The 21081-nt window shown below is 37.4% G+C and overlaps 2 protein-coding genes across 3 annotated transcripts; one reads left to right on the forward strand and one right to left on the reverse strand.

The window, feature by feature from the left end:
- The first annotated feature begins 171 nt into the window (after nucleotides 1–171).
- On the forward strand, nucleotides 172–20262 carry LOC111599840 (protein FAM49B). Of its 2 annotated transcripts, none has more exons than XM_023315634.2 (5): nucleotides 172–380; nucleotides 1483–1802; nucleotides 14845–15108; nucleotides 19177–19439; nucleotides 19507–20262. In XM_023315634.2, the coding sequence occupies exons 2-5, from the start codon at nucleotides 1620–1622 to the stop codon at nucleotides 19769–19771; spliced, it is 975 nt and encodes a 324-aa protein (XP_023171402.1). In that variant the 5' UTR covers nucleotides 172–380; nucleotides 1483–1619; the 3' UTR covers nucleotides 19772–20262. The 2 variants fall into 2 exon arrangements, with proteins under 2 accessions (XP_023171402.1, XP_023171403.1); XM_023315635.2 differs by having other exon boundaries at nucleotides 174–235.
- Nucleotides 17554–18608, reverse strand: LOC115483426 (myb-like protein M). Its single transcript, XM_030225380.1, has 2 exons — nucleotides 18534–18608; nucleotides 17554–18451 (listed from the first exon to the last, which is right to left on the reverse strand). Exons 1-2 carry the CDS (start codon nucleotides 18582–18584, stop codon nucleotides 17762–17764), a joined length of 741 nt encoding a protein of 246 aa, XP_030081240.1. The 5' UTR covers nucleotides 18585–18608; the 3' UTR covers nucleotides 17554–17761.
- Nucleotides 20263–21081: the final 819 nt, after the last annotated feature.

A 21081-nucleotide genomic window follows, 5' to 3' on the forward strand; every position in this document is an offset into this window, starting at 1 on the left:
TACAAATTTTTACATGAAAGTAACATTTAATCAATATTTAACGTATATCCTATAAATGTATATTTACAGCCACCTGTGGTATGCATATTGTCTAAGCTGCATACCAACTGTTAAGGGTAAATTTGATTTTAGCGATATGGTCTGCCTGGCAGGTTTAAGAATGTCAAATTTAGTACGTTTTTAGCTGCCGTTGAGAGTGGTGGTTGCGCGTGTGTTGCGGCGTGTATTTTGTGGTGTATGTTTTTATATTTTTAAAACACAATCCTTGTGTGAATGCTTGCGATGTTTTGAGCATAACTGCAGGAACGCAACAATTAAATAAGTCTAATAAACGGCGGAAATTACGATACGCAAGTTCTCAAGCAATTGCTGCGAAAAAGGTGATAAGCGCGCAATTGTTTGTGTGTGTTTGTTTTTTTTTTGTATTCGATGAAATTCATATATTTGCTGAAATTCCAATGCAGGAATAATCCACAAATCCACCCTAAAACAGCCATTGAGAAATAATAAAACTGTGTGCATATAACAAAACAGATAAGCGCGCAAAATAGCAGCAGCAGCAATTGCTGTTTGAAGTGCATGACTAGAAGATACCCAGTATTTCGAATATTAAATTGAATTGTTATCGCCAGCACTGTTGACTGATGTGAAACATAGCATATGTTTAATACAAGTAATAGTAAACAAATGAATTCTATGATTGCCATATGTTTAGTTTATAGACTGATATACATATTTACCAGCTACCCCTTTCTGCAACTGCTGCAGGGTATTTAAAAGAGAAGTGACAGCCAGATAAGGCGATGCAGATAAACAAAGCCTCAGTGCGATGACGGTAACACACATACATATTTGCATACATATGTGTGGACAATACAATAAAATTATTAATAAAAGGAACTCGCTCAAACTTTTGGCTGCTTTTTCTTCTTCATCCTATTAATTTGAATGAGTGTTTAAGGGGAGTGGTGGAAATGGGGCTGTCTAAAATGTTTACATGTGGCAGCGTGGCGAGGAAAATTGCCTTTTGCTACTTGCTGTGAACATTGGCCTTGCGGTGATTGCCTCTGTGTGTGTGTTTGCATGTGTGTGTGCGTAGTTGTTTACTAATTTCGATAAGTTTTAGTTTTGCACCATTTCCTGCGCACAAGCAGCTCTCAACAGAACAAACACACACATACACACGCACACTCGCACTCACACACACATGGCCAGTGAGACACATGGCAAACAGCCTCGGTGCAGATCACCCCCCGCAATGCAAATGTCGTCGTTGCTAGCAGTTGTTAGTATTCCCTTTCTGTGTCTCTTATTCTGTTAAAAAGAACTGTTTACTTTGTCCACTATGTAATCATAGCAGCTGTTGCTGTCACAATTTATTAACCCTTAGGAGATAGCACGAACAACAGGTGCAGCTCTTCAGCAATACGGAGCGCAGCTGCTAATGCCTAATGAATCTCCCCATTCTACTTTACCTTACAGAGTGAACAAGTGCACAATAGAGTGAAACGCAACCAAAAGTGATACAAAAAATCTATAAAAATACCAAAAGAAGAAGAATAAAAACATAAAGCTGAATATATTTAATAAGCCACATTGGTAATAAATTAATTAATAAAATGGGCAAACTGCTGAGTCTGTTGTCACGCGATGATTCGAATTGCTGCGCCGCTAAATCCTATGATGTTTTCCTAGACTTTGAGAATGCCGCGCCCACGGATACGGAGCGGGAGGTGTACGATGAAGTGGAGCGCGTGCTCAAGGAATCGGAAGTTGTTTTAGAGGAGATACAAATCTATAAGGTGAGTGCGTCATCAACCCGTTTTCGAATAAAATCCCGAAACACCCGAACCGAACACTCGAACCGGTTGCGGTAATGAGTAGCTAGTGATTAGCTAGAACTAATTGGCGCTTTTCATCGTATCCACTAAAGAAACTATTAAATATTTAGTTGCACTCTCTTTGTGCCCCTCAACTGATAAGTCGAAACGAGCGCGCAATAATCAAATGACAATGTGCGAAATATAACGGGGGCCAGACAACAAATTGAGCATTTAACCTTTGCTAACAGCGTCCAAAGTTATTTGATCTCTCTCTCTCTCTGTCGCTCTGTATCTCTCGCATTTTTTCTGTCTGCAAACTAACGCTCTTTGCACTCGCGTTGGAACAGTGCTGCCAGAGTTCCCATGAAACCTAGACTTCGCCAATACATGTATACTATTGACTGAGTCAATACTGGGAGCCCGATAGTGAGATTTGAGTTAAATTTGCTTTCTTGAAATGCCATTGTGGAATATATTATCTTACCCCTATATATTACTATACATTGTTGTGTTTTAAAATCATTTATATTGTGTTAGTATAGTGGCAACACTGTTTAAGGCTGACTCACATACATATATAACCGTGCCTATGCCTGCATGATCGCAGCTCTTCTTTTCGCTGCTGTGCTTTTGACGTCAGCGAGAGGTTCTTGCGGTTCTCTTTTCACGCCTTTCTTAAGGGGGGATTAGTCATGGATTGTTGTGACGCGTAACGTTTATGTAATTCTTCTTGTTGTTGGCGACCTTTGCTAAGCTCTAATTCGAAGTCGAATTCGAGCTCGAATTGGATTTTGGTGTCGTGGTGCGAAATATTAATTGGCTTTCAGCCAAGCTAAATGAAATTTCAGGCCAGAGTGCTAATCAACGCAAATGAACTGGAAAATGTCAACCAAATGAGCTCATTTCCTTTGGTTGTAGGTGTGCGTGAGTGTGTGTGTGTAACAGTAAAAGTGACCAACATACAACAAAGACGACCTCGTAACCATTTCAAGCCTTTGAAGCTCAAGCTGTGAGCACGACCGCCCACTCTCCCCCTGGGAACTACTTGAAGTGCGCTCAATTCTTTTTTCGTGCGCATTTATTTTCATTGCAGTTTTTAGTGGAAGCATTCGCGGCTTTTCGCTCCCGCAGACCGTGGGTGAGTGGTTTGGGTGGTGGACTGGTTACAGAAAGGCCATAAACTGGTTATGCACGCCATGCAGGCTGTCTGCTCCCCGACAACTCCTCTCTTAAGATTCCTGACACACAAATCTTTGGCCTGGCGCGCTAAATATAGCAAAATATAAAAGGAAAAACTTCACGTTCTTCACTTTTTGCAGCTATAAATAAAGTGAAAACTGCGCCTAGTTATAAGAGAAAAATGGAGAAGAACGAAATGAAAGATGCAATACTCTGACACTCATATAGCAATATAATGGCATTAATGTATGTGACAATGCAATGCATTTGTTTAACCGACTCATCACTTTTTTATCGACTTATGGTTACTATGGCAACATTTTGATAGGATATGTCGATATTAATCTAGTTGATAAGAGCGCAAAGTTTATGTTATTAAAAATTAATGCTAAATTCATTAGCTTCCTAGCCTTGTCTCAAATCTCTAATAAGATCTCTAATAAGAGTTGATATTAAATGTGTATTACTTTTTATAATACGATTCTATGACTGTTTACCATTTGCTGGTCATTTTGGGATTTTGATAAGGGAAAATCACTTGAAGCATTGAGCACTTCTATAAAAACCTCTTTCCAATTAGTTACAGAATCTATCGTAGTGCAAAATTTTCTATTGTCAACTAGCTATTGTGGTCGAAACAGGCAGACTCAATCAACAAATGTGCCTTTTGTGTGTAATAAACAACGACAACAACAACAGCAGCAGCTGAGGGAAACAGAGCAGTTGCCAATGAGTGGCTACAACAATAGTAACTGCGTTAACTAAAAGGCAAGCACATTGAAAGCGCTCGATGTCAACGACAATAGCAATATCAGCAACAACAACAACGACAACAATAACAACAGCAACAACGACAACATCTAGAATGACAATATCCGCCAACATCGCGCACCTCTAACAATAATGATCATAAAAATAATATGACAGCTTGTGAAGTATATAACGATATTGGGGCCCAGATAACAGTTACTCCAAATGTATGCCAGAAGATGTAAACGCCATTGAAACCCGATGAACTATTTCCAATTAATAAAAGAATTCGCTTTGTGTCAGCTAATAAAATGAGTTTAATTGGGTTATGCAATACAGCTGATATCTGGATTTTTGCACCTTTCCATTCAGTTCTACCTTGTATTTCCAATTCCATGAATTTAAGCGAATTTCATATTCGATTTTAAAGTGAATTTCAACAGTTATACACGTTCGTATGGCAAACATTGTCAAATCTTATGATTGAATTGGATATTTTAAAGTAAATCTGATATAATTTTTAGAATATATGCAAATGATTTTACAATCGATGGGTGTTAAGCTAAACAGTTACACTTAATAATTTTTAACTATTTTTCGCAGTTGTAGATTGAACTTACAAGATAAATAATACATAAAAGTTTCATGACAATTGTATGCATTTATATACCTTGCTCTTGACCCTGGATTAGCACTAAGTGTTAACAGTTTAAATATATAATATTGTGAATTGTGGTTACCACAGTTCAACAACAGTGATTCGCTCTGCCCTTGTCTGTATTTATATATGTTATATAAATATATATACATAATATATACATATATATAGACATAATCCGAGTTCAATGAGTTCAAACGATAATTGAGTCATCAAATGTGAACGAGCATTAAGAAATTCTTTACTCGGGCATTTAAATCCGAAGCGTGTGGCATGATTAAGTTGGACAATATTATATCAATGACTTCCAATAGTTATTAAAAAATATGCGTATAAATTGTATTAATAAAAGACGATATTTAATATTTAATGTTTAATTCAATGCTATCATTCTATTATTTATAAAATAAATACAAAGCATCGTAGAATTAAATAAAATAATGGCTCTATCCTGACTCGTTTCGATGTGGTAAGTCGTGGTTCCAGGCATGAAAAATGAGGCTGAAAACAAATAATATCTAAATGTTAAATTTATTCTTAACCCATTGAACTGAATTTTGAGAAACGAAGATATCGTTTAGACCACTTCCAGGCATCAGGCATGATGAATTCGAATAGTGAGTCCACATGTTTCAAGTTTCATGTCATTGATTCATTGATCAGCGTCGATTATTTTATCGCAAGCCAGATTATCTTGTCTCTATTCACATTGGAATTCATCAACGAATTAAGCTTTTGTCTGAAAACACCTGAAGTGATGTCAGCCTTTGAACGATAATTGCAAAGGGAATAATAGCTGATGTATATCTTCCAAACATTGATCTTGAGCATATTTTTGCATGCGACTTAGTCCACTTTTATATGAAGAAGTAAAAATAGTTTGTTTCGTCTTTAGAGCGGTATTTGATTGCTTACATATCCACAATAAACTGGAGAAACAACTGAATACAATACAAAATATAATTGTGATTTTTCCTCCTTAATGTGTACGGTTTTACGTAAAAGTTAATTGCGCTGCACTTTTTATTGGTTTCGACACAGCTCATTGCCTTTATATTGCCCCTGCAATTTGCATTACATTTTAGCAACTGTGAGTTTCTACGGCGTTTATCAATTGATCGATTCTTCAATGGAGAACATTATCTATAAGCTGGAATTCAACTCCGACTATAAAAATTGTGACTTTCTCTATAGTTGGGTAGGAATAATAACCGATGGCGCAGCAATGATGCGAAATCGAGTTATATGCTCTAAATGGCTATATACTTGATATCTAATTACTATTTGGAAAAACGATGAAAGGGCTTAAAAAGTTGCCATAAAGTAGGCAGTCACAACTTCCTTACAATATGACGACATTTAAATTTAAATTTTCTGATGTTCGAAAGGAAATTGGTTGCTTCGGGGTTTGATTTTCCGAGGTACTATTTCATAAAATAGTAGTCTACTAATCTAAAAACGTTTATTAATGTTTGCTCCCAGTCCCTCAAAATTGCAAAAAATGTTGAAAAATTGTTAAAAATTACAAAAAAATAATAACAAAATAACTCGAGCAGTAAAAGTGTTTTCAAAGAGTTGTTAGATACTAAAAGACAGCTGAGCAGTGGTATTTGTGGTTCGAAGCATTTCAACTTCTAAATATTTATAGATTACTCATAATCGTGAACACTGATTAAAATTACATCTGAATTTTCAAAAAAATTATAGTTTTTAATGTCTACAAGTTGTATATCAGCAACTGCTGTCGCCCTCTTCAGTGATAGATAACAAAGCCATTTCCATCACAATGAAGTGTTTTTTCTGTCTTTAAAAAACTTGGTGCTCTTTTGGAGCTGACGTTCCCCTCGGCTAAAGCGATTTAAACGATCCATATATCAAATGCTGCTCCACATATAAATGACAATATAGCCTCATATGCATTTGAATAAACAAACACTTAAATGTTGAATGTCTGTTTTACAATGAATGCGACAGGCGGCAGCAATAATCAGAATAATGACAAAATGAGCAGTCATTAGAGACTGGCTGCCTAAGCCGCATACACATGCCCCCCTTTACCCCTGTATCCATCTGCATCCCCATTCCCTTTCCCATTCGCATTCCCATTCACGTTTCCAGTTCCTGTGGCCCCCGCTTAACCAGTTCCACGAATACGTTAAACGATGTGCGGCCAATGCGAAAAAAAAAAAACAAAACAAAATTAGCGTCGCGTCGTCGCACTTCCGGTGCTGGGCAGTCAGTTAGCCAGTTAGACAGTTAGACAGTTGGTCAATCAGTCAGACTTTCAATTTGATATATAAGTAATAACTATAATGTGCGTGCTCGAACACGAGTGTTTGCATATTATAAAAAAATTATAATATTCGCTTGTGGTGCCCTTTGTGCATGTCTAGGGCTCTCCAGAAATGGCCAAGCCATCAAATACCATTGTCTGGCTGTGTCTGGGTGACAATTCAATTTCCGTAGTCGCATTTCACATTTCGAGTATTTCACACAGCAGTTAACTAAATGCAGGCGGCAGCAGGGGGTCACAGTCTATAAACAAATGATATTTAAATTTATTGCTCAATCGTAAAGTGTTTTTAGGCTTCTCTAATTACTTTTTAACTGGCCTTATGACATATTTAACCGTCCTGTAATGACTTATCGGAGACCGAAATTGGGAACAAGTTCAGCTTCGACCTACCATTTGACAATTATTCACTTTCTATTTTACGGTTCGGTTGTTTATTATGTTTGGCCATTCAATGCCCAGCGTAACGTAACTCTTCAAACTATGTAGGGACTATTTATAAATATATTTAATTTCCTATTTGAATCTCCGACGTCATTGGCTGCACATTAATTGCGCAGGGGAAAAAACACAAGATACAAAAACAGTAAAGTAAACAAAAATTTAAACAATTTACAGGCGCAATGCGAAATACGGTCCATAATTTACTGTTTATTTTCATTTTATGATACCCTGTAGTAAATGTGTACGCAGAGAGCTGGTGCAACGGCCTACGAACCAATTCAGTTTTATATGTATATATACATATGCGTATATATATTTCTGATTTATATAGGTACATAAAAGTCTTATTTACATGCGCATACAAGATCTTCTCTGTCCAATCGAATGTGCAATCTGTCCATAAAGACTCTTAGGGTAATCAAGAAAACTATTTACGTGGTATCTAGTATTTGAGCAACAATCAGACGAATCACATTGGTTTATTATCATGTTTCTCTATAATTACATTCAGCCGCCCACTTCCATTGGCAGAGGAAAAGCACTTGGAACAGTGATGCTGTTGCTGTTGCTGTTGTTGTTACTGTTGCCTCATTATGCTCTCCTCTCAGGTGGCAATTGAAGCGCACATTTTGCATAAAATCGTTTTAGCCTCAGCGCCCACAGTTTCTGTTGAATTGAAATGGCACTGAAAAGGCTGTTGGTTAACCGAATTCAACTCATTTCAATTGAATAAACCCAAACCGACAACGTTTTAAAGAACAATTTTGATTGCGTCTGAAGGTTGCATTATCTATGCATCTATCCATGTGGATAACCTGACTCGGGACGTATCACACGTGACGTGCTCTGCAAACCTAAAGATTAGGATTAGCTTTTAAAAGGCTTCTCAATATTAAATGTCTGCGTTTGTTTGCCTTGAACTTGGCGTCTGTGCTGTAATTGTTCAACTAACGTCTCCCAAGTGTCACTAAAAATGCCAATGACCATTTAACTTAGTTTGTCTATGGCTCTGTGTAGGTGTGAATGTCTCACTGTCTCTCTCTCTCTCTTTTTGATATGTATGTGTGCTTCAGTGTCTGGCAAATGTCTCGCCTCTTAGCTGAGTGTGTCTGGTCCTGCTGAGTGGCATAAAAAACTACAACTGGTGTACTCTGGCAAGCCTTGAGTTCATGCCATCCTTGTACCCCACGCATATTTTAATTTTATATAAAGGGTATCGTCACTCTATCATGAAATGATTAACATTTAACAATCATTTGGTATAAACCATCTACATTAAAGTTATTTTATTCTATGTACAGTGTAATGTGATTTTTATAGAAATAATAGAATAGAAGAAGCTGTAAGAAGCTTTGAGTAGGAAGTGCCCGGCGAGCAGATATATTATGCCCCGGCCAATCTCCTCTTTTAAAAAGACTATTTTATATCTACGCAGACATACAAAAAGACAGACACTCACACATATGTATAAGTACTTAAATATATAACATATAAAAGTGTAAACTTTTAAAAAAATTTCAATAAATAAGTTTGCCAGAATCAGTATTCGAATCTGAGTCTGTGCAACCAGATTAAGTTTTTGTCTTCTCATTTTCATTATTTGAGCTAAATAACAGTAAGTAAAAGTACTCTTATTTACCTTTTGCGAAACTCTTAATCCCTGAATTCCGATTATCAATGTGTTCACAATAAGATTTTATATACGTTGAGCTGTTGCAAATATAAACAACTATATGCCTTTAGACTTAAATAGAATAGTCTCTAGAATAGTTTATATTGATATTGATTTCCTGAGAAAATGAATTAAACAACGAATAAAAATGTATACAGGCGTGTTTAATAAGTGTAAAAAAGATTGCTTGACATTTTTAGTATGTTATTCCCGCTACAACAGACAACAAGCAGCAGCAGCAGCAGCCGTAGTTGGAATGCACAAGACAGCTGAATGTGAAATAGGCCAGAAATTTTCTTCATTTTTCTTTTTCGATATTCCTAGAACGGGTCTCGTGCATGTGTGCTTGTCGTCAAAGTCAATTAAAATGCCTAAAATGTTCAGCTCTGCCAAGTTAACCCAATTTACAGCAGTCAAGGCAAATATTTGTATATATATATATATATATATATATATACAAATATATATATATATATATATATATATATATATATATATGTAAATGAATTTATTAATCATGTACCAAGTTAACATGTTGCCTTGAATGCTTTCAGCAACAAAAGGGAGTATTTTAACTCATATCTTGTCTCTTGTAATAGGGATGGGCGACCTTGAATATGCTTTTGACCAGTATAGACAGGTCTAGACATATAATAGCTTTAACATAGTTTCCCCTGCAGCATCTGTAAATTAACTTTGCTTCAAATTAAAGATAACTTTTGCCATTTCTAAGAAATCGATTCAAATCAATATTAATGTGCAATTATTGAAAATATTTATTGGTCATCAAAAATATAGTACACACAAGTATCGACTACGACATTTGGATTATCTCATCCATTTTAATCGAAATTTGTGTCTTAGCTCATCTATACATTTTGATATTTAGCTGTTCAGCGCGGAGCAGGGTATCTTCTAGCTGGATAATCTCCACTGCAGCGCTTTTACTTGTTTCATTTATTTCTTTTATTAAATGCCAGTTTTGAATCTTTAATCAAATTCATAACAAAAGATATATATTTATATTTATAATTTAAATATTATATTTATTATAATATATATGTATATTTGTCTTATAATTGGGTATAATTTGAGCAATTTAATATTGCCTTTTCTCTCTTGTTATTATCTCTATCTCTTCTTCTCTTTCTCTCTCATTTTCTTTCTCATTCTCTATCTCTATTTCTCTCTCTCTCTCTCTCACTCTCACTCTCTCTCTTCCAGTCCTGGTCTCTTTCTCACTCTCTCGCTGGCTCTGTGCTTTTCTCGCACTCTCTAAATATGTCTCTTTGGCTCATGCCATTGATAATTGACATGTTTATCTTATCTTTATGACATTGTTGTTGTTGCACTTGGTTGGCTGCTTATTTCGATTATCTTGATAAATTACGCCGCTCGTGACATCCAACTGGCGGCATTAAAACTTTTCCCTGTATATACGTTTTTTTGTGTGGTTTTAATGGCCTAAAGCCCTTGAAAAGCGCGTTGAAAATTAGGCCATTGTGGTTATTTTAGTGCTAACTGAAATTTACGCATCATTTGCCAGCTTTACATACGAGTTGTACTTAAATTAGCATCTGCTTTTTACGCAGTTCAGTGGGTCCATAGGCCCTTTGTTCTCATGCCCCATGAGCATTATGTATTATGTATGCCGTGTACACTGCGAGTGCCAGTTAGTCAGACGGACTGACCCATCGTCACCAGCAGCATCATGAGCAGCAGCAGCCGTTTGTTGGATGAATGATGCATGTGATTCACTGAGCAGCTGTTTTAGATACTCTATCATGATGCGTATTATCGCGTGATGCGCCCATATGTATTCCGACTTTCAAATAAATTTTTAATCATTTTGTTTTCGCTTTATTCGTTACGATTGCAACTATTTATAGCTATAGGCATCACCTATAGACTTTGCCAATACTTCACGATGCATTCTTGTGAAAATCATATCCAATTTACCTTAACAACAATTACAACCACAACAAAGCGACATACTCAAATGCCGCTTCGATATAAGTAGAGTGGAGGCTAGAGAGTGAAGACGAAGCCCAGATAGCTGCCAGACAACGATCAACTCATATGACTCACACCACCGAAGCTATAGTTGTTGCTTTTTTAGTTTTTGTTTTTGTTTTTGTTTTTTTATTGCTCCTGCTGTCAGCAGTTCTACAGCACAAAGAGAGTTTTGCAATACGCAAACATATGTTGTACTCGCAGCGCTCCCTTGCCGTATTTGATATCGAGGCAACGTTCACTGGGGCCATTGAATAATTAAGAAGCTCATGTCAGCGGAAGGCGTATTACAAAGTGCAAAAGGGAAAGACATGCTTAGAGCGAGACAATGAAGGCTGTTATGAAATATGTATGATTATATAGTCACACACAATGGCGCTTGGCTTACATTGGATCGGATTGGGTTGGATTGGATTGAGTTATGCTGTGGGGTCTTCCATGGGAACACATGTCACTGGGTTGTGGCGGACAAATGTCTGTGGGAGCTGCCACTGGCTAATGTTAATGGGTCTTTCCCATTAACTGCGAATTTTTGCTTAATAAATATAAATTATGAGATTTTAATAGTCATCGCTGTGTGTACATAAAAAATCACGTTTTTTTGACTTCTCATTTTTCTGTAGAACTTCTTTATGTGTCTTGAGTGTGTTTTCTTACGAAGCTCTATCATGGATTGCAGATTAAACATTATGGCTAGTTAATATGATAAGAAATTGTAAATCACTGAAACCTCGTAATATCGCTATAGCTTAATTAATAAAAAATCGATTCAAATTGCACAAATAATTAACGGGGATTCCTGAACTATATTTGACTCTTGATGAATAAGCGAAAGTATTATATTTTATATATTGAATGCTCTAATTAAATGCATGCCAATTTAATTAAAGTCCACTCACTCATTCCTTTTCTTTCGTCAGTTAAACTTGCAATTTTTATAAGACACAGCTGTACAGGAAAGGTATATTGAAGTTGTGCAAATGTTTGTAATAAGCTGCCTTGATCGAGCCACATTCTATTTAGATAAACATCGATTTAAGCAGTTCTACGAGGCAGTAAATTCGAATAGGCTTAGCTCTACAGAGTTCCCAATTTATTTATAATATATTTCTGAGCAGTTGTAAATGTCCTCATTATTTATAGATAGTTACAAAATATAAATTTCAAATTTTAAGCCGTACTCATTATCCTTATGACGATCGGTATTAATTGTGCACATGATGGCGTTGCTTCTGCGACTGCCCTTAACTTTAATGTGCACTTATCGATTATTACATTCGATATATGCTTAGTTAAACATGCAAACGACCTCCAACACTGGTTGGGCGAGTGTCATCGTTGGTCGACATCAAAGTAGCCGCAGAAGATTAAACACTCGTTTCCGCGTTGAGTGTAATTTAATTTACAATAAAAAATATAAAAAACAACAACAGCAGCAGCAGAAGGCAGTAGGCAGCAATTACAACGAGTTTACTTCTTCTTTTATGCAGAGTGCTGCAGTTCGCAAAGTTAATTAACTATGTGGCGGACGTTATCTCTCTCTCTCTCTCGCTTTCTCTCTTACTCTCTCTCTAGCTGAATTAGATAAAATGCTGAACGATTGAGCTCGTGTATGGCGCATTTGTTGTTGTTGTTGTTGGGCACATTAAGTGTTAATTAAAAAAAGAACTAGAAACAGTTACAAAACGAAAACTGTTTCTTAAAAGTCATGCAAGTTCAAGTTTGTTGTGGTTGTTGTTGTTGCTGTTGTGGGTGAAGTGTGAAGTATTCTTGGTAAAATGCATGAAGCAGACACAGCACGTGCTTTGTTATTGGAGCATGTAACGTTTTATGCGATGCTGCGGAAAAAGGCGATGAATCAACAAATGTTGAATAAGTGAGCGAATGTGTGTGGGAGTGTGTGTGCGTGTGTGTAGGTGTGTGTCCGTCTGTGTGAGTCTGTGCCAGCTTCCTGTGACAAAGCGCAAGATGCAGCAGAAACTCTTGTACCTATGGCTAGGCTCTTTGTTTTCGACTTGCACATGTCGCGATGTGAGATAAATGCCTGAAAATAAGCAAAGGGGCTGAATCAGATGCACACCCACACATACATATACATCTAGAAACAATGTGAAACATCTGAGATACACACAGAGTCGCACACACATAAACAGAAATGCAGTAAAGGCGCAATCTCAGCCTGTGAATCTGTCTGTCCACATAGCTGCAGCAGGAGCGCAGTTTCCGTTGCATGGCCAGCCATAAGAGTCCTTAGAGAATCGCAGGCGTAAACGGGACAATACAACAGCAAAGTCAAAAGAGTTTGCTGTCTCTCGTTTACCTCCTCTCTCGCGCCCTCTCTCTATCTGTTCTTTTCTTTGCTTTCTTTTTATTTGTCTCTTCGTTTCGTGACTTGTTTGTTTGCACGTGTTAAACATTTGTGCAGCTTCAAGTGCAGCAGCCAACAGCTGCCGGTGGCCAAGGACAACTCCTGCTTCTGCAGCTTCACAGACAGGTGTAAACGTTGTTTAGCACACAAAGTAATGCACCTAGCGAGCTACTGCTTCAATGCAGCATATCTGGCTTTATGCTCCACTTGGGTCCATGTGTTGATTTAGATGCCGACGGTTGCATTTTGATTATGCCAAAGCACTCGTCGATGTCTGAGGGTAGCTGCAGACTTTTGTTGATGATATGTGAAGCAATTTAATTACAAGCATACAACATGTGGTAACAGGAACTCATGTAATTACAGCCCAAACAGTAAGAGGTGCCCACGTACCAAACATAACAACACATCATTCATTCAGACAATTAGAGTTGAGCTTTTGCCTTGTCTAAAAATTTCGTTATAAATATTTTCTATATTTAGACCAAGTTCCTTTTAATCAAAACGCTATCTTTTTTAACTTTGCAATCTGTAATCTAAAATAAACAATTTGTGGGTGTGGCTAAACTAAATAAATAGAGCAAAGACTAAAGAGGCAAGCAAAGCTAGTAAATTGTGAGTGAGTTTTCTACATTTTGTAGTTTTTTGTGTGCAGAAGCTGATCCGAAAGAGAAGAAGCTGTTCCCATTTAGAGATGTTAGAAATACAGTAAAGATTCGTTTAATAAAATAAATATAAAATCTTTAATTATGTGAAACTAAGAAAAATGATTTATTTTCTATTAATATATTTTATTTCATTAATTTTTAAATAATATATGCCTTTATTTGATTTGTAATCTTTTTTTTTAATGAAACAGAAATCATAATACCAACAAACAGTTCGAATTATAAATGCTTATTTCAAGCCACTGAATCTATGCTTATATTCTATACATGCATTTAAAATAATTTCTGAAATATTTAACTATCAACTTAAAAGTTTTTTATGTTTTTGCCTACTATCCCAAATGAGTAGTGCCTTATTTCTTGAACTGTGATATTCAGATTAAATCAAGATTGCAGCTTTGAGGTCATTAACTTGCTGGAGCCACTAGCCTTTCAGCTGTGTGCGATTTAAATGGTAACTTAACTGTTATTAGTGGCACTTGGCACTTGTGCATGTGTCGATTAGAGTCTCAGCTGCAACGCCACTGAAACGAATTGAAATAATCGACGCCATTTGCTGATTGCCTATGCGGCAGCAAAGTTTCAAAAACGGACCTGAAATCAACTTTTGAAAACATGCAATGACCGAGCATTCATTGGGCTTTGTGTTGTGCTTTTTTTGTGGTTTCCTCGCTAGAATCTAGATCAGAGAGTGTCGATAAAAATCGCAGCGCTGGTCACTGCACGCAGCGACGTCGTCGTCGTCGGCGTCATTGTTGCATGTGGCATAGAAATAATAAAGCCTAAAGCAACAACAACAACAATGCAAGTTGTGTTGCTGTAATAAAAAAATGCCTGAAAAGAGAAAATGAAATCTATAAAACGCGAGGAAAACCGTTTATTCGCTTATTGTTTGCATGTCAGGCGAACATTTCACTAGGCAACGCCAATATTGAATTGAAAGAAAAACTAAAATCATTTTCATGTGTGTTTGCAGGGCGCCAACAAAGAAATACGCGAAGCCATCGCTGATCCCTCGCCGGAGGTGCAGGCCAAAGCGTGGTCTGCGGTGCTTCCATTGGTCATCAAGCTGAAGCGGTGCTACGAGCACTCCCTGGAGCTGGACAAAATAGTGCCCAAGCTGCTGGGCCAATTGGTTGGCGGCAAGCTCAATCCGACACAGCATCTGGAGACGCAGCAGGCGCTGGTCAAGCAGCTGGCTGAGATATTGGAATTTGTGTTGAAATTCGATGAGTACAAGGTGAGTTACACGACAGCCATGTGTGTGTGTGTGTGTGTGTGTGTGTGTGTGTGTGTGTGTGTGCGTGTTTGTGTGGGTGTATGTGTGTTACAACTCTTGCCTAGTTTGGGCACCAGTTACGCCCAATGTATAAATATATCGCTGCTTCAAGGCGCGTGGGTCAACAGTGTTATGTCTTCTTTGAGACCAGACCCGACCAGAGCAGGCAACGTTTGCTGTCGTTTGGCTTACCTTATGTGGGTGCAACAGCCGGTTGAGGTCTTAGCCAACTCTTTGCCAACTCATTGCGCGCGTGGTTGCATTTTTAATTGACTGCCAGTTCGTACATCTATCCATTCGTCTCTCGGTCCCTCCAGCTGCCCGTCGGTCCGTCTGCCAGTCAGTTAAGGCGAGCGCGTGCTGCTGCTCATTGATGAAATATCTTCAACGTTGCTGCATGCGTTCTACAGTGAAGCCTCATTTGCTGCGCACACACGCACTCATTTTACTGGCTTGGCCAAATGTCGGCGCTTCAGTGAGCACGCAAAGCAGAACGTTGTGTTTTGAGGCTGAGCGTATCTCTAGTAACTCGGTTGAAGCGTGTTCAAAATAATTTAAAACTGTTAATAGAAAAATATTTTTCTTTTTTTTTATGTATATTTCCCTCTCTCTATGCATGTGTGGTTGAGGCTCTCTTATTAGACCACACTACGGCAAACTAAATCGAAAATATCTTGAGCTCAGCTCAGAATTAAACAAATCTGGTTTGAGTTGTGGCTAAATATCAAACAACAAATCTTAAACTTGGGCAGAGACCGATGTAAATCCTACACATACAGAAATCTTTCAAGATTCGGTATTTTAATAGATTTCATTTTAAGACTATTATAATCGTCAAGTTCGGCTGGAAATAATCGGAATTAAAATCGATTTTAATTCGCACTTAAAATATCGAGCTTTGAGTGTAGCTTTCATAGCCTGAGTGCATTGAAAATGGGAAACTAAATCATAATGGTTTTGCTAAAATGTATGCAACAGGCAGAAGAATGCGTGGCAGACCACATAAAGTCTACATATTCTAGCTCAGGATGCCAAGCTTAGTCGATCTTGCTATATCCGTCTGTCCTTCAGGGTGAACGCAGCAATCTTGTAAGTCTCGAAAGCTAGAGCTTTGAAATTTGAATAGTTTACTTGTCTATACCATACGCAGTACGAGCTTATAATTATAATTCGATAAGAATCGATAAGTTGAATTCTTTTTTAAGCGTAGCTTGAATACTTCAGATTAACTGTGTGGGTTTCAGTGATGAATACAAAATAGCAAAAACATATATAAATGTCATAATCAAGCTCTGAAAAGTCCAATCTAGAAGAGTAATTTAATAATTAAATTCCCATAGTAAAGCCCGTACTGCAGCCCAATCTCTGTCAAATACTCATTTAGAATGGCATAGTTGGAATCACTTATCTCGTCGAATTGATCAAGAATCAATGCAAATATAAAATGCCGTTCTCTGCCCGTGATTTATAGATATCATTGCAGAAAACTAAAATGGATTTAGAGCATTCAAATTGTCTAATGCAAAATTTTACAACTAAACAAAACGGCCTTAATGTAGGTTAAACTGTTAACTCTTAACTTTTGAGATCTGATTTCTCTCTGTATCCCTTTGTATTCCCTCTGTATTCCCTCCTCCCCTTGAAAAGTATATAAATGCGACTGTTTTGTTATGTCAAGCATATACAAATCGATTTATGCTCTAGCAAGTGTGTGTTCACGCGTTATCCCACTGCTCGTTTCCGTTTTATAAAACTTTTATGAAACTGCAACTCAAGGAATGCTGGAGCGGGCAGGGGTATAAAGCGCGTCAGCTCGATAAAGTTCAACGTCATCGGCTGATTCGCACTCATGACTGTAAATTTGTTGCTGAAGTTAATAGTAAGGATCTTGAGAGAGATGAAGGTGCTGTTGTGTGTTTAAGTATCAGTTACACACACACACACTCGCAGGGATGTGCACATGCACTTGCCTTATGTGTAGGCACTTCAAATACTTATTTCTAGGGTCCAAACGTGCCTAACTGTAATAGTAACAGGCATTTCCGTTTCTAGGCAATTGCTGCCTTTCCACACTTTTTTCTTGCCTGGAGTGTCGGCCCTTTGTGTTTTGAGAAAATGCCTCAAAGTATGCTACACTTTTTATTAAGCTGAATACTGCAAAACGTTACACCAACTGCTCAACTGCGGTGAACACTCTGGTCAGCAGACATTCAGTATTCGAATAGCAAAAGAATGTTAAAAAGATACAAATTTCAATTATTGTATTTGATTCTTGATATCATAATATAATAATAATAAAATCGTAATAATAATAAAATAATAATAATAATAATAATAAAATAATAATGATATAATAATAACACCACATTTTAAAAATTTTTATTTTCGTTTATTTATTTGGTGGCTTAGAGCTATTTAACATATAAATCAACAATAATTCTCTTAGAAGCGTGCCGCTTGGCCAACACGGTTGTGCGTTATTAGGTCGTTCGCTGTATTGTTTAGCTTGGCATAGATTTGTCAACAATTAAGATACTTGGCACAGGCACTGGCAAATGGGAACATACTTTAAGTAAGTTTTATAACTCTTTTAGAGTTCAACAAATTGGGCTGATTATTTATCAATGAATTGTTGAGTGTTGAGGAAATGTGGCTGCAATCTTTTTGGGTATTTGCGCAAGTAGTCGGAATAATGTTTGGCATATTTAGCCTGAAATTCGTGTTGGCCCAGCAATAGAGCAGGCTCAACATAGTTCTCACTGTCTCTGTAGTTGTTGTTGTTGTTGTTGTTGTTGTTGTTGTAAGCCAAGGAGCGACTGCCGCCTATGCGAACTATTTGGTCTTCTGGACGTCGGGAGTCAGCTACAGTGAGTAGCTCACGTTGATCCAGTTCCTGCTGGCTTTGTGGCTGTGTGTAGTAGTAGTAGCCATTGTTGTTGTTGTCGTTGTAATTGTGATTGGCAGCACGTGTGGGCGGCAGATTGTGGTTGAGCCAATTTGGGTTCCTGGGATCCGGCCTGACAGAGGCATATTCGCCTCTATTGTTGTAGTAATTAATGGGCAAATATGGACGTTCCTGCTGTTGGAGTATATTCGCTTCATCATTAACAACAATTGGCGCACCAGACCACCTGGACTGCACAGGTGCAGAATAACCCCGAGAGTAGGTCAGCCCAGCGTCTGAATAGCCGAGCCGCTGTTGCTGCTCTGATTGCTGTTGATGATAGCCCCCGAAATGGCCATTGTACGTGGGTGGTGCAAGCTGGGCTGCTGTAAAGCGCAGCGCCATTAGCGAGAATATGAACTATCATGATAATATTACACAAGTCTAAATTAATCAACTTCGGGTTTAATAATAGCTTTATCTGAAATCACACGAAACTCACACAAAGAAAGCTTTTCAAGCTGCTGTTGCTGATCCGTTCTGGTTGCCGCATTGTTACTTACTGTTAGAACGATTTATGCTAATAACGTATTTATATAAGGTTTTGTGCACATTTATATATAGTATAAGATGTTGTCATGTTTCAAGCGCTCCCTCAAGGTAAATGATGAGACAGTCGCAAGTTGTCGGGGCGGCTAGACTGGCGGCAGCTCTCAGAAGTTTTTCTCACGCACGACTCCACTGCAGCCCTGACAGCTAAATAGACGCTCAAGCGTCATCAAATGTACTCGAAAACTGAATTTTGGGCCTGGCTGCAAATTACAAAAAAAATTAAGTACGACTACGATGTCACGTACTGCAATTAGATCTAAATTAGTCTAGCGTCAATTAAAGTAGGAAGCCAAGCAGTGCACAGAAATTGAAATGAAACTCATAAGCAGTACACTGCTCTACAGGCAATAATTAAATTAACAAGCAGTGCAGCTTATACAACATATCTAAGAAGGTCTAAATCCTGTTGGACTAGAATATAATCATCTTCAATTAACTAGATTCCAATTTGACACTGAATCAGAAGATTCAAATAGAGTTTATAAATAGATTTAACAAGTTTTACCAATTGTAAATTGTTTGTATCTTTGTAGATGAAAACACCCGCCATACAGAACGACTTCAGCTACTACAGGCGCATTGTCAGTCGACAGCGCATCGATTCTACGGAAAACATGCTGGTCAGTACAGAGCTGGCGAATCGTATGTCGTTGTTTTATGCGCATGCCACGCCCATGCTGAAAGTGCTCAGCGAGGCCACATCCAAATTTGTGAATGATAATGCGGACGATGTGCAAAATACTACAGAAACGCTTGGCACCATGGCCAAGGTGTGCCTACGAATGTTGGAGAATCCGTAAGTGGAAATCGAATAAAATATAAAACCTATAGAAAGAAAATTATAAAACTCTGGTGCCTTTCAGAAAACTTCTGCAACAGATTGAACGGGAAGAGACGCAAATGCTGGTGCTGCGCGTGATGGTCGGCCTGGTCATACTCTACGATCACGTCCATCCGGTGGGCGCATTTGCCCGCGGTGCCCATGTAGACGTGAAGGGATGTGTGCGACTATTGCAGGCACAACCAGCGATAAAAGCGGAGCCACTGCTGAATGCCCTGCGCTATACGACGAAGCATCTAAACGAGGAGAATACGCCGAAGAACATACGTAATATGCTAGCCGCATAATGCCGGATTAAGGGCGCGGATCAAGCCAAATCGTTTTGTTTATGTGTAAAATTTGTAACGTTAACTTTGTTTAAAGATTTAAACGGTTTTTATTTATGTAATTAATAGGCTTCTACTACGAGTATATATATATAGAAATATAATGTTTAAATTGTGTGAGTGTTGTGCAGAAAGGAGGCAGCATTTAGTTTAATTTATGCATTTCCAGCATTTGTCGTATTCATTTGTAATAAATATATGTATATTTTTCGTATTGATTGGCGCCTCCTTGAGAAGTTAAAAAGAAAATATATCAGTAACAACAACCAGCAACAACAGCAACAATATTTAGATCATAATCTAGCACTAATATTAAGTAATGAACAAACCTATTGCAAATTGAATAATAAACAACAAATTAGCGCAAAGTAAAATATGATAGAAATGAATATCCTAAATTTCAATTTCAACTACTAACCAGAGATTATAAATTTAAATACATTTTTAAATAAATACAATTTAGCATATTTTTTTGTACATGACTATATAAAATTACAATTAATTATAAACAAAAGGATAACAAAACAAAGGCCTGAACAACAAACAAACTAACTGAACCACACGCAGTAATAACGCAGATGCATTTATATTTTCACTTTGAACAAAAACAAAAGATTTGATAAACATATAACGAACCTTCGTATGTCTGATTATAGAAGAACGCTGCGCAATAATACTTTAAGATTTACACATAGAAATTTATAAAACTTGTATTGCAACAAAACAAAAAAAAAAAAAACAAAAAAGAAACAAAGAAAAGATAAAGAAAAAACAATCAACAATGCAAAACAAAAATAAACTAAAAACACATATTAAAGACTTACATATTTTTTTTAGTGAAACGATTCTTTGAATCAGCTTAATTAATAATGCAGGGTATAATGAGAATTAACTAGAGCACAGATCAGACCAGCTCTTTGTCCTCTTAGATTCCGACAAATATTCAGGATAAGTTCTTAAACATACGAATAATTTCAAGGTAGAAAATTCAAACATAAGACATTGAAGTTTTTTGGATTTTTAAAAATATTCTCTATATTTTTTATAAAATGCTGCGTTGCTTATTGTTAAGGATCATGTAACCCATGCAATGCTAAGCTGTTTAACCGCAACAAGCCTTTGGCTCCTCCTTTCCTGGCGTGTTGTCGTCCGGGACGGCGCCTACTGCACGGGCGATCCTTTGATGTTCCTGATTTGCAGGGCCCGCTAGTTCAGCTCCATCGACCGGCTGACCTAAAATACGAAAACTTAAATGATTACAGCTCAACACT

The sequence above is a fragment of the Drosophila hydei genome, unplaced genomic scaffold (assembly GCF_003285905.1).
Source record: "Drosophila hydei strain 15085-1641.00,03,60 unplaced genomic scaffold, DhydRS2 tig00000001-arrow-pilon, whole genome shotgun sequence".
Taxonomy (NCBI): domain Eukaryota; kingdom Metazoa; phylum Arthropoda; class Insecta; order Diptera; family Drosophilidae; genus Drosophila; species Drosophila hydei.

Bases quoted from the DNA above. Each gene is read 5' to 3' on its own strand.
- LOC115483426 (XM_030225380.1), bottom strand. From the start codon at position 18,584: ATGCGGCAACCAGAACGGATCAGCAACAGCAGCTTGAAAAGCTTTCTT. The intron at 18,452-18,533 runs GTGAGTTTCGTG...TTATCATGATAG, and splicing joins GCTTGAAAAGCTTTCTTTGT to TTCATATTCTCGCTAATGGC.
- LOC111599840 (XM_023315634.2), top strand. From the start codon at position 1,620: ATGGGCAAACTGCTGAGTCTGTTGTCACGCGATGATTCGAATTGCTGC. The intron at 1,803-14,844 runs GTGAGTGCGTCA...GTGTGTTTGCAG, and splicing joins AGGAGATACAAATCTATAAG to GGCGCCAACAAAGAAATACG. The intron at 15,109-19,176 runs GTGAGTTACACG...GTATCTTTGTAG, and splicing joins TGAAATTCGATGAGTACAAG to ATGAAAACACCCGCCATACA.